The 13,596-nt window shown below is 45.4% G+C and overlaps 1 protein-coding gene across 1 annotated transcript; it reads right to left on the bottom strand.

Moving 5' to 3' along the window:
• Positions 1 to 346: 346 nt before the first annotated feature.
• Positions 347 to 12,993, bottom strand: ubald1a (UBA-like domain containing 1a). The gene is made up of 3 exons (XM_012838959.3): positions 12,719 to 12,993; positions 11,945 to 12,004; positions 347 to 2,456 (listed from the first exon to the last, which is right to left on the bottom strand). The coding sequence occupies exons 1-3, from the start codon at positions 12,824 to 12,826 to the stop codon at positions 2,094 to 2,096; spliced, it is 531 nt and encodes a 176-aa protein (XP_012694413.2). The 5' UTR covers positions 12,827 to 12,993; the 3' UTR covers positions 347 to 2,093.
• Positions 12,994 to 13,596: the final 603 nt, after the last annotated feature.

Raw genomic sequence — 13,596 nt, 5'->3', positions numbered from 1 at the left:
GTACACACAAGAGGAGATCTGTTCTGAGATCAGGTTTGTCATCTGAAGGATAAAAGGGATAAATAATCCTGATCCTGGGTCACTGGCTGATTGGAAATACACCAATGGTAATAGGAGTTGAGATTCACAGCCGCACAGATATCAGACAGGTCTTTTTTTTATGTCAATCGAGCATTACGTCATCTCAACATAAATCCCATGGCAACAGTGGTGCCACGCGGAGCGAGAAAACTAGGACAGGTCAGTAAGCACACATCTCTATATTAGAATTCTAAAATGGCACTTTATCATTTCATGGCTTCAGACAGGCAGTTGCGTCAGGGGGGGACAAGTGAATGGACATGGCTTAGAACATACAATATTTATTTAGGAACACAAACAATGATAACTTAATTATCAGGTAGTCCACAAATATTGTGGGAATGGTATCAATACAGTCATACAGGGGGAAAACATACATGAAAAAAAGGTTTAGAAATAGGTGATCCCGAAACATCTTGATTAAAAAACTGTGCAAAATGGAAAGTAAACCACAAAAGAAAAGAATTATCTGAAGTCAAATTTTATGATGGGTTAAAGTACGTATCACCATGTAAATGATTTGTAGTTCTCATCTTTACAGAAAAGGTTGACCAACGATAAAAACATTAATTTTTTCTGCTTTTGTCCTTTTCAAATAAACAGACCCTATAAAAGAGATGAGTCCTACCCTGAACTTGAGAGTTAATGGATGTCATTCTCTCCTCCTCTCTACACTGATGGCTCAGCATTTGTGAGGGTGAGACAAAAAAGAAATTGATCTTGGACTTGAATTTAAAAGGAATAAAATATACAGGTCATGTAGAATTCCCCAAAAAAGCGACAAACTACAAAAGATGGTAGGTATGCATTTGCGTACGTCATGCAAAGTGGCAAGTCTGCTTACAAACATTTCTTATTATAGTAGTCAGGTTTTGTGTAGCTTTATTTTTTTCTGTTTAAAAAAAAATGTTTAAAAACGTAGCGGCCTCAGTTGTTTTTTCAAAACAGTCTTAACACCCGTCTTACTATCCAACAGCTGTCCCAGTCTTCATGAAAACCTTAAAACAAAACACTAACAAGACCCGACTTTCCCCACAAAATACCCAAATCTTTAAATCTATTCAGGGATGGGGTGTTTGCTGTCCAACTCTGTGTGTCTTTGCCCAACGTAAAATCCAGAGATGTTACTATGAAGATGTGTACCAATGATGTCTGAATAAAATGTATCTGGTGTAATTAAAAAAATGTCCATTGTTACGAACAATTGAGATTCCCTGATTGGTTGAAGAAAGTCAGGTGACCAGCGAGGTAAGCGGAGTCCAGAATCCCATCATCCAATGGGACAAGAAAAAAAAAATCCTGGTTTCTTCTACTAACACTAGTTGTGTCTGTTGTTGTGAGTGTGTGTGTGTTTTATGTGGTTGTTGCACACTGTTCACATGTATGTATTTAAAAAAAAAATACTAAATCAAAAAGACTAATATGACGGATTCCAATTCTTCATGCAACGCAAACTGTTGACAGGTCTCTCACACATATAAGACACCAGATGACAGAAGAAAAAAGCGGAAACAGGTGCTGCCTTATAGTTGTCCATATTTTAGAGAGTATCAGAAATCCTTGGGCATGACGAGTTTAGTTCCATATATATATATATTTTTAAAACTATGCTTTCTTTAAAATGAACAAAAAACTAAGAGCATTTTTTCACTTGCTTTCTTATTCGGTAATATGATGTGCGTTTTTTAAATGTATTTATTTATTATTATCATTATTATTATTATTATTTCATCAACCTTGCATTGTTTTCCTCTCCCCTTCTTTAAATTGTCTGTGTTGCTTGGTGTTGTTTTCTCTTAGTTGTGTAGCTCCTTCCTCTACCCATAGCCAATGAGAAAGCAGAGTGCCCCCGCCCCTCTGCCCATAGCCAATGAGAGGGCAGAGTGCCCCCCCACCCCTTGTATTTCCCCACCCCTCCCCTCCCAGGGCTATGCAGGAGTAAAAACAGAGAGGGGAGCGTCAGGTGGGGGGGGGGGGCGGGGGGGTCAACATCCTAGACACAGTCCGGCCGCTCATCTCTCGGCCTCCATGGCGACGCTGGCCTTCTGCTCTGCGGCTGCTTGCTGGTTGACCGCCGACGGCCAGCCGTGGGGTTGGTGCGGTTGGTGAGGGTGCAGGGGGTGCGCGTGGGCCTGCGTGGGCGGGGGCGGGCCCTGAGTCCATAGGCCCTGCTGGCCAGGCACTGGCGGGGTGATCCCCCAGCCCATGGGGGGCAGCGGCGGGGGGGAAGTGGCCATGGAGCCCATGGAGCCCATGGAGCCCATGCCGGGGCTGCCGCTGCTGCTGAAGCTTTCCGAGGCCTTTAGGCGGGAGAACATGGTGAGAGCGTCAGGGAAGTTGGGTGGCGTGGCTGGTGTGTTGGCCGGTGTGCACATCTACAGGGAGAGAGAGAGAGAGAGAGAGAGAGAGAGATGGAGCAGAGTGAAGGTCAGTTAATGATGTGTGTATTTGAGAGTCATTAACTTTGTATGGAGAAACGAGCAAACCATGGAACCCAAGTTCCTAGCATCGTGCAATGGCACAACGTTCAGAAGTCATTACACAATTGCTTCAAATGTCTGGCTGGCACGCACAACAGCTGGCAAAGAGTGGCATGCAACACTTCGAAGGCAATCCTTCCGGCTGCCCAGCTGTCATCTCCCACTGCAAGATTGAGTCGTGCCAGGCAGGATTTCGCCCGATCCCTCAGCATTCCCTGCCAGCATTCCCTCCACGCCATTCCTCATCTTCCTCAAGCCCTGCAATATCCCTGCCATTTGTTTGGACTCTGCCCTTTGTCTCCTCTCCTACCACCACCATTTCCTGTTCCAAACCCCACTCTACCCAACACACACACACACACACACACACACCACACACACACACACACACACACACACACACACACACACGTATCGACTTTCACTCCATCCCTTCCTACAGGCCCATGACCTTTGATGACCCCTCCTTTGTCCTCTGAGCACTGACACCCATATTCCCCCCCTACACACACCCAGGCCAACAAATCCCAGCCAAAAGACTTACACAATGGGCCCCCCCCCCCCCCAAACGTCCCACAATCCACCAGGCTCGTCGCGCCACGGCCAAAATCAACATCAGCCTGTGGATCGTTATAAGGCCCCTGGTGTGGATGTTATCTGTACCCACTAGACATAAACAAAACTTTGGCAGGGAAAGGGGGGGGGGGGGACGTAATCTCCGCTTAAATTGCGCTTTGTTCTGAAGCTATCCTCTGGGCGGGGTTTCAACAACGCTGGTATAAATAGAGTGGTCACATGATGATGTGGCTGCGTGTGGAACTCACTCTGGGAGTGTGGAGTAAGGTATGGCTGGAGAGATGCCCGGTTTATGTGTATGTGGGTGGGGAGGATCGGGGGGGTTGATCTCTGATGCATGCTTGCAACTTCCTACCCCTCAAATATACACCCCCCCCCCCCCCCCCCCCCCCCCAAGTTCCCTACTCATAAACCCTTCCTGCCCCCCCCCTCTCTCTCTCTGACCCTGTGCAGGTATGTCAGATTGTCTTACTGCTGTAGCCAAACAACTGCTGTGCTCACTCAAACCGTTCTCTCTCTTTCAGGTCTTTGGTGTCTCTCTCTTTCTCTCTCTCTCTCTTTCTCTCTCTCTCTTCCGCTCTCTCTCTCTCTCTGTCACCTTCATTCTGGGTATAGCACGATATAGCACTCTCCCGGAGGGTATTGATCCTCGCTGTAAGCGAATCCCCAGAGCTGCGAGAGAACGACGGAAAGAGACGGAGAGAGAGAAACAAAGAGAGAGAAAAAGAGAGCGCTGCCCGTGGGCCTCTCTGTGCGCGGTCAGGAGTTGGGTATGTTTGGGACTGGAGCTGAACCCGCTGACCCTGTCTGTGCCGTGGCCGTGACTGTGACGGAGCTGAGGACGGAGGGCGCTGGTCATTCATGCGCTCCCATTAAGCCCCGAAAGCATGAAGGGTGCTGGGAGGGTGGCTATGCGGGCGCATTACAGCGGCTCAGCCTTTGTCAACATGCCTGTGTGTGTGTGTGTGTGTGTGTGTCTGTGTCTGTGTGTGAGAGAGAGAGAGTGAATGAGTGTGTTTGTGGTAGGACGCGTGTGAGAGAGTTATTTTTGTGAGATTGCATCTTTTTTGTAAAGGTCACAGATACAGATGTGCTAATATGTTAGCATCCATTTAAAGGCGTAATTTCATCGCAACGTGCACCTAACCACACGGCAAGATGAGTGCAAACAGTCCGCACATGGCTAAAACTGCATTCTGCATGCTGCTGGAGGAGCACAGAATGCGGAGTTGCACTTTCATATGCATATGCATTTGTGGAAGGGTTGTGGGAAAAGTAGGACTAAATTCCACTGACCCATTCCACTGTTTGTGTGAAAACTGCAGGGGACAGCGCACAGCTATTTTGCGGTGAAAATCTCCCACCCTTTAAAAGCAGGTACAATCCAGATCGAGCGTTAGATGCATGAATTAGAGAAACCTCTCAAAACAATGGAATCAGGATTCTGAGCAGCAGTTGTGCTCATTTGTACCATGATAAAAGCAATCTTTACTTTTGTTTGCCTTTTTATGTCTTGCCCTCACTTTTTCACTTCATCCACTTCACTACATGTAGATGCTTTACCATTGAATTTGTTTATTTGTATAATTTGCTACAGCTGCCCAAATAGCCAAGATATTTTATTAGGTGATGTAGAATGACTGCCCAGTATTATCTTTCTGTTTGAGGACACCTTATTAGCATGTATATCAATTTTCTAATCGCTAAAATTTGTATTTTTCTTTTAAATGTTGGTCGGCGGTTCCATGATTGAATGATACTGTTCGGTTGTGGGGGTGGCAGATTATGGTTAGAGGGCGGTGACGTGCATTGATTAGGCGATCAGCCGCAGGTTTAGTACACTCAATGTGAAAAGAAAAGGAACAGCGTGCGCTTTCTGCGGACCAGTCAGGTTGCTGTTTACGCTGCGCTCTGTAACGTACGCACATCTGTCCCACTGCGTCTGGATGTTTATGTGTATAAATACAAGCCATAAAAAGAGAGAGAGAGAGGGTGTGTGTGTGTGTGTGTGTGCGTGCACAAATGGGAGAAAATATCTGTGCGTGTGAGTTGTGTGTTTTTTTGTGTGTGTTTTGCTGTGATCTCTACACGCTCACTCCAAAGCTGCAAACACTGCAGGGGTCTGTACACAACAGGGGTGGGGTGGGAGGAGACGGAGCATCATTTTTCACGCCGGCATTCAGAGAGGCCAACATTACCATGCGGCTCTCTAAACACTGAGGGGAATATTTACATTCTTTGTCAACTGTGGCAGAAACAAAGTCAAACCGCTGAATTAAGTAACTAGCCAACTCGCGTCCGCTCACTGCAAACCCACAGCTGGGTTGCTATGGAAATATTTTTAGCGAGGACAAATCTGGTTCCGCCAGAAAGAGGGAGAGAGGCAACACGAAATGGGGTCAGGGGAAGCTTAGGCCGACAGAAACCTTCTGCACGGACCACGCACTGTTTAGTAAATCATATTTTGGAGACAGGAGATTTGGATTTTGTATGAGCTTTTGTTTGCTAAGTCGTCTTCCAAGACGTAGGAGCATTTTTTTTCCCTTCGCCTTTCGCTTTGAAGTAAATCATCTCTGTGGGGACGCGGATGTCATCGGCACCGGTTGGTTGCAGAACTTGCAGCGTGTGCGCCGTGTGCGGCGTGCTTGGCCGCGCGACTGCGTGTTCGGCGAGCCATGCGCTTTGTGTGGTTGCTGTGTTCCTACACAAAGACAAATTGGAGGCCATTTCATGTGCAACCAGCGCGGCCAGCGGGCACTCATTCTTCCACAACCAGTTGTCCGTGGGCTGGATTTGCATAGGATTTATAAACAAAATGAGACGTGGTTTTTGGTTTAAAGAAGGACATGGAGTCATACTCATCCCCCTCACACACACACACAAAAAAAAGAGGGAGAGAGAAAGATAGAGGGCTAGTAATCCGGTGCAATTCTTTTTTTCTTTTTTTTTTACCACTGGGGCCGTTTTCCGGCATATTCCAGGGTGTAATGTTTGAACGGCCTTTCAAGTCCCCACTTGCAGGCCAATTAGAATTCCGAGAAGATCATAAGGAATTACACATCCCAGTCCGGACCTCCACAAAGCCTCCACTGAGCAGCTGACGACTGTTTGACTCATTGGGGGGAAAACCAGAGGTGGGGGGGGCTCTCTCTGGTGGATTTATTGCTTTTTGCAAATGCACTCCAAAACTGCCCCTTCTTCCCTGCACTCCTGGAATGTGTGTGGCAAAGAATGGGGGATTGTTTTCAAATTCAAAATTCCATTCATTCAGAGAGAGAGAGAGAGAGAGAGTGAGAGAGAGGACACAAAGTTGTTCTTCAAGGCCTCTGAATGAATGACCAGGAGAGCTGTAGTGAGGTGGTATTTTTCTGGTCTCTTTTTCACTTTCACTCTCGTTTTTTGGGGCGAACATGTCCGAGCCATTTGTTCACCCCGAGGGCCGGGATGTGGGAGAGCGCTTGCATGCCACAGAAGGCCTGTAGTTAATATAATGATCGGGTTGGTAATGGAATAATTTATGGGGCTTCTGCGGTAGCGGCGGGCCTGTGATGTGCCCAGGGACGCGTCAGACAACAGACGCAGACGCAGCCCTCATCCAGCTCCAGCCTGCTCTGCTCTGCTCTGCTCCGGTCTGTCTGAGTGGGCAGACTGATGGATGGGGAGCGGGAGAGAGAGAGAAATGAGAGAGAGAGAGAGAAATGGGGAGAAAGAGAGAGAAATGGGAAGAAAGAAAGAGACAGGGAGAAGACAGAAGGGGGGAAAAAGAGAGAGAAAGACAGACAGACGGCTAGAGAAAGAAGGTGTAAGAGAGAGAGAGAGAGAGAGAGAGAGAGAGAGGCAGTGAGCAAGAACTAGAGGGATAAACAATAAAAGGCAGTTATAACTGCCGGGCATTTATCAAACACATACTCGTTTTTGATCAAAAATTACATGCCTGTAATTGCATAGAAGTGTTATCACTGCCGTGCACAAGGCAATGTTCTTCTGTGTGTGTGTGTCTATTTTTTATGTGTGTGTGTGTGTGTGTGCGCGTGTTTGTGAGGGTACTTTTGTGATTGTATTGTGTGTGTGTGTGTGTGTGTGTGTGTGTGTGTGTGTGTGTGTTTACAGGGTAAACAATCAGTCATTGCCTGGCTTGATTATTAACCTGGCTGTGGTCAGCGTTCAGAAGAAAACAAAGGGAACACTGGGCCCACTTTTGAGACCAACGGGTTAAACTAACACGCCGAGTAAATAATAATTTCTCAACACAGAGAGTGCTAGCTCATTAGCTAAAGAGGTGCGAACGGCTAATGGCTACACGGTCCCTGGACAAGCCACCCCTGTGGCAGAGTCTGGCCAGCAAGCTGGGGCTGAGGTAGCTGGGTAGGGGAGGACAGGGGGGCCATCCATGCAACTTGTATTTTAAGCTAAACTTTACTGGTTTTACAAACCCAGCACTTGTGCTGCATATCTGTCGTCGACATCTATCAGCTAAGCAACACATAAAACTAGGACAAAAACAGGCCTTTCAGATACAGTTGTGTGAATGTGTGTGTGTGTGTGTGTGTGTGTGTGTGTGTGTGTGTGTGTGTGTGTGTATGTGTGTACAAGGCAACTGCGGGGAAGACCAATGCTCGTTAACACATCTGCTCTTCACACTCTCTGATATCACTCCTGCAGCCAAAGCACCCAATGTTCCGGGAAACCGTGCAACCAGAAACACACACACACACACACAAACACACACACACACACACACACACTCATAAAGCAACACAGAGGCCCAGCAACTTCAGATGTGGCTCACCCTCTGGCACTGTGTCACACAGAATGCATGGCATGAGCACATGTTCGACCTCAAAGCTCTGCTTACACACACACGTACACAAACACACACACATACACACATACACACACACACATACACACAAACACACACACACACACACACACACACACACACATACACACAAACACACACACACACACACACAGTGTGACTCCAGTGGAAAAAAACTTGTCTGTCTACAAGGCACTGATCTCTAAGAATTTTTTGGGAAGTAGAAGATTACGTCATAACAGAGTGTACAATATAACAGAGTGTAAGAATCTGTACTGTCAGTACAACTTATCTCATGTCAGCTTAGAACTATTATCTTCATTATCTTATTACTCTTAATCCACAGCTATCAGTTCATAGCCTCCTTTCCTGATGACCGAGTTCCCAGTCACCCACATAACACAGCACACAGCTGCAACGTACTTGAATTAAATGAATAGCCGCAGCAATGACTGGAGCGTTGTGGGATGTTATTATGTCTCTGACAGTAAATGCTCCATAAAAGAGGCGATAAAAATACATCCAAACAGACTGAATTTGAGGGCCAGGTCATGGCTGTGACATTGAGACTTCAAAACAATGTCAGAATCTGGCCTTGCATGCCAGCAGGTTCTTTAACCCCACCCTGAGACATTTAAAGTTACGAGAACCCCCCCCCCCCCCCCCCCCCCCGCCCCCAAAATACTTAGTCACCTCTGCCTGGAAAGGGACTTGTTTAACTTAATTTTTTTATGATCCTTCAATCCGCTTTTAATGACCTAAAACCAGGAGCCAACTGTGAATGTAACCACTGTTCCATTTCCTTCGGTGGAATAACAAAGGAAAAAGAAGCCAATGGACCTTTGTGGTGGAGTTTGCGGGTTTGTTTACTGGTAACGCTAAGGAGGCTGACGGGGTTGGCCATGTTGCCTTTGGCTCTGGAGAGTTAGCCTACGTGCTACATGCTAACCTCGGACATGAGCGGTATTCAAGATGACGATGAGAGGGGGGCCTTCAGAGCAGCTGTTCATCCCTGCGTTAGCTTGCGAATCTCTGTGTGTATTTGTGTGTGTGTGTGTGTGTGTGTGTGTGCACATGTCTGAGGAGTGGCCTCACTTTCAATCCCCCGCCCCTTTCCCAGTACAAGAAGCCATCTATGTACCAATGCTCAGGCAACTTTTCAAGTCCTTCCTTCCCAAACAGCGAGCGCAGCGTCAGAGGCCACTGTTTGCGCTGTGGGATGCGGACACTAAAGCAGTCTCTGAAGAACGCACACACACACACACGCACACACCCTCCCATCCCCAAACACGGACGTCTCTTAGGCCTCGCTCAGGGACTGTGTGTGCCTCCCTCTTGTTTGGCCTGAAAGGGCCCATTCTGGACATGGCGCAGGCCCTACTTCCTGTCTGAGCCCACAGCAGCGTCTGTGTTTGTGTGGGCAGCCGCTCCCCAGCTGGCCTGGTGCACCTAAGGCTGAGGACGGAGCCCTGGACATGCTGAGGCTGCACTTCAGTTAAAGCTACATGCTAAATGCTAATAGCCATTCTTGTGCACGCTTTGGGACTTGAGAGCTCTGTGCTTTGTAGGTTGATATCCTATAAGAACGAGAGAAATTTAAACAAACTGAATGCTAGTCCTTTAGCGATTGCAGCCCAGCAGAGAGCAAGGAAGTGTGTGCTATTATACGAACAAATAGCCTGTGCAACAGTGAATTAGGTTTCTGCTGACTGGTGAACTCTACACCACACTTCTTTGAATTGTGTATACTGTTCGCAAAAGAAAAACAGCTGAATCCAAATCCCTGCCTCCAACAACATTATGCAAACTGAAGTAGAGACATTAGTGTGTGAGAGAAAAAATAATGTTAATTTAGTGTTAATGTAGTGTTGCCTCAGCATTATGATGCTAACATTTGGGTGAATCAGACACCATAACATTATGACTATTAAAATCACAAATGACCTACATAGAAATGCACATAAAAAAGATGAATCTAATACTGATGCCAGAATAAAATGTGCTATGCTTGCTTCAGGTCCTCTTACTAACAGCTGACTTCAAACGGTGTACAAATTTAAATCTCACCAGCTGAACAACACTGCACCCTAGAAGTCCAAGCAGTTCCGGGCAAAAGGCACCTCTCCAAAAACTACAAATGATATTTTGTGTAGCAAGAGCCCCAATTACCCCGGGGAGCCCTCGCGGCCTCGGCTCTGTCAATCAGAGTAAGTGTGTCAGTGCGTGGAAATTCTAGAGCAAAGTGGATTAGGCCTCACTGGCCAGGCAACACTGATAAGCTGGAGGGGGGTTGGCTGCTATGCAGGAAGGAGAAGGCCTCTGCACTGTGTACAATTAACTGAATAGACCCACATTAGACAATACTGCGCAGGCTGCTCTGCATTCACGGTTGAACTCTGGCGCATAGATGCCCTTGGAATGGCCCAACACATAACAGAGGGCTCATTCTCCCTATGTTAGCAAGACCACAAGCTGGGCTGCTGCCATAATAGCAGAAAGACTTTGAGTTGGTATCTATATAGTATATGTTTAAAAACCGCGGCGCTTCCTATTCCCCTCACACGTCATGCTTTTATATACACAGTTCAATATGTGCTCTGCTGAGATGTTAAATTCTGAAAAGGGTTCAATTCAGAGAGACAGCAGCAAATATGCCACAAATGTTGACATGTTGGGGGAAAAAGAGATCTTATTTGTGGGCTACATTGTGCTTTAAGAAAAATATTTCACACATGGAGAAGTAGGCCTGCACCCATGTGTTCACTGCACAGAGCCAATTGACTGGCAGCGTTACCAGTGTGTTAAGGGCTTGGCTGCCTGAAGTTTCCCCGGAGGGCTATGTGACATGTTCTGGAGCACAGCACACTTGTCACTGAATGATGTTGCCCAGTCTATAGTGAACCAAAACAAAGTCCCCTGCCGTACTGAAGCTATTCACTCAGTCCTTTTAAAAATAATTTAGGCTACATTATATGTCAACAGTGTCTGCATAACCAAACAGATAGCATGGGAACGCGGTGACGTTACACAATAACAAACACCCAAATAATGCTTGCACTGAACCAATCATATCTCTACAGCAATATACAGTGACATCATCTGAGGTGTAGCCTGCAAACTCAATACGCCGTCCTACCTTCGAAAGACATATTTCCGTATAACTATATAACCCTTTCGAGGTGAAATATAATACTACTAATAATAATAAGGCAACAAACTATAAAAAACGATTCATTTGTAATAAATAGGAAATAACACACGTATACACATTTGCCTACGCTATAGCCTGCGATACAAAACTGATGCAGTTTGATTTAAAAACATGAAATGTCATCCCAATCATTAATCTACTGGGATAACATACTAAAGTGTATGCCTATAACCTTTTTGTTTTGCTTTTATATTTAATATTCAGGAACTCACATTCAATCAGACAACGAGCCAAATAATTCGTTAAAAATAGAACCTTTTACATCCCACCAAAATCATTTTTATATTCCTTGGGCAATTCCTTCATGAAATCTTCGAATGTCCAATGTTAACATTTTCAACAGAACTTGTTACACGACACTGTTCTGCGCACCATGTTCCCAAGTTTTCGTGAGGACACTGACCCTTCGTGGCAACAGCACAAAAAGGGGCACATGTAGTTTTTTTTACCATGCAGAGTAAATTACAGACACGGTTACTCAAAGAAAGCACCTTTAGAAAATGCACGTCGCTTTAAAGTCACCGCATAAGAAAACACCGAACGTGGCCGACCGTGTTTATTTCTGGAAGCCTAGCAGTGTCTCCGCAACATGGCCGACAAATACATTGTTATTGTTAGTTGATCAGAATTCTTTGCACTTCGCCTGCCAGCCAGTGCGGTGGAAACAATGAAATCAATTGTAGATATAATGTATCAGATGAAACAAAATGTTATTAGACCGACTTTGCAAGAATGCAGACATGAGAATATGATATAAATCTTTAATATACTCACCATTTGATGGTGGTGGCCGTATGGAATATTAGTCTCTTGAAAGAAGGCACTGAGCGCCGTCTAAAATAAAGACACACATTTGCATGTTTGTGAGATTCCGCTGAACACACAGATATCAAATGTATTTACGGATAATAGTGCATGCAGCCACATGGTGTCATGGATTTATAGACAAGGCTACGTTAACAAGCAATGTTTACATTATGTTTTCACCAAATAAAAAGCAGCTTGCCAAGCAAAACAATTGATCCAATTGATAGATTTTGTTACCAGATCGATAGACAAACAAAAGCATCAAAGGGACATTTTTTTGCTGTTAGCTGCATGGCTTGCAGTCTGGTTAGTCCACGCAAACCAGCGGTCATCTTCATTGCATAATAGCATTTGCTAGCCCTGCTAGCTTGTGCTGTGTGTCATGAGGAAGGATTATAGTATTTAATCTAGAGTAAATTCTAATTGGATATTCGACTGGTCAAGCTTTTGCTTGGTTCAAACTGGCCATTTGAAATTCCTTTGCTAAATGTGTGGTAATGTGGCAAACCTTAGCAAATATACGCTATATGCTTCTTCTGAATTAATATACTTTACCAAAAATCACCATGTAATAATAATAGGTTTTGATTGTTAAAACTGATAGATAGACTTCACCCAAAACCGTAATGCATCACATTTCCAGACTGCATTAACATGGCAGTCAAAGCAAGGCGAGTAGTACAATAGACTTCACAGTCAGACATAAACATAACGTTAACTGCCGAGCCTGAAATCCCTTACCTCGAATTGCCAATGTGCCGCTTGCAATAGTTGTTTCGCCTGATCGGCTGCGCATCCAGCTGTCAGGACGAACTGGTTTATCATGACTTGATGTTTAAGTTCATCCATATTTGCCGGAGCTTATTTGCGAGCCGTGGGGTGTAGTGTTTGGTTCGTGATTCAGTTTTTGAGGTTTTACTTCTCTCGTTCCCCGTTCAGTCGTCCACCATTACAGCCGGCTGAGCAAACACAAATATTTACCTACTGTAGGAGCGATAGAGTAGGGGAGACTGTAGATTGACATCACACGGCAGCCAATAGGAGCGTTGGAGACATCGTGGGAGTTGTATGCCGCAAATAGTTGCTGTGGAAGTCGTGCTGAATATGACAACATTTCATTATATATGTTTTACACAGGCCAAAAACTACGACTCTAAAACACGTTGAAATGAACAATTCTATCTTTTCTGATGCGATGTGGTAATGCAAAGCGAAACAATTAAATGAAAGCAAGACAAGACGCTTTAGTACTATGGAGTTTGGACTACAACTCCCGTCGCTACTCGCTTTGTTTGTAAGGCTGTAGAAGGCAACAAATTATGAATGACAGCAGCTCCCGTCCAATTCCCATCAGCGCTGTGCCACTATCTTGCCAAATATGGTAAACAAACGTTCTAACACCAATTACATTGCAGAATGCTACCATAGAGAGCAGCATGGAACACATAGACACTCTTGGGAGTACTGAAAAGCATGGGCCTACTCCCCGCTCTTCACTTCGCCTCCTCCTCAATTTTCCCTTTGCATTGCGCTTTTTCTTTCTTTCTTTCTTTTTTCCGTATGCATTACGCTTCTGCAAAGCCAACTGTACTCGCTAACGTCATTCATTCTAAATTAAG

The sequence above is a fragment of the Clupea harengus genome, chromosome 23 (genome assembly GCF_900700415.2).
Source record: "Clupea harengus chromosome 23, Ch_v2.0.2, whole genome shotgun sequence".
Classification (NCBI taxonomy): domain Eukaryota; kingdom Metazoa; phylum Chordata; class Actinopteri; order Clupeiformes; family Clupeidae; genus Clupea; species Clupea harengus.
This window is presented reverse-complemented; position numbering and strand designations above follow the sequence as displayed.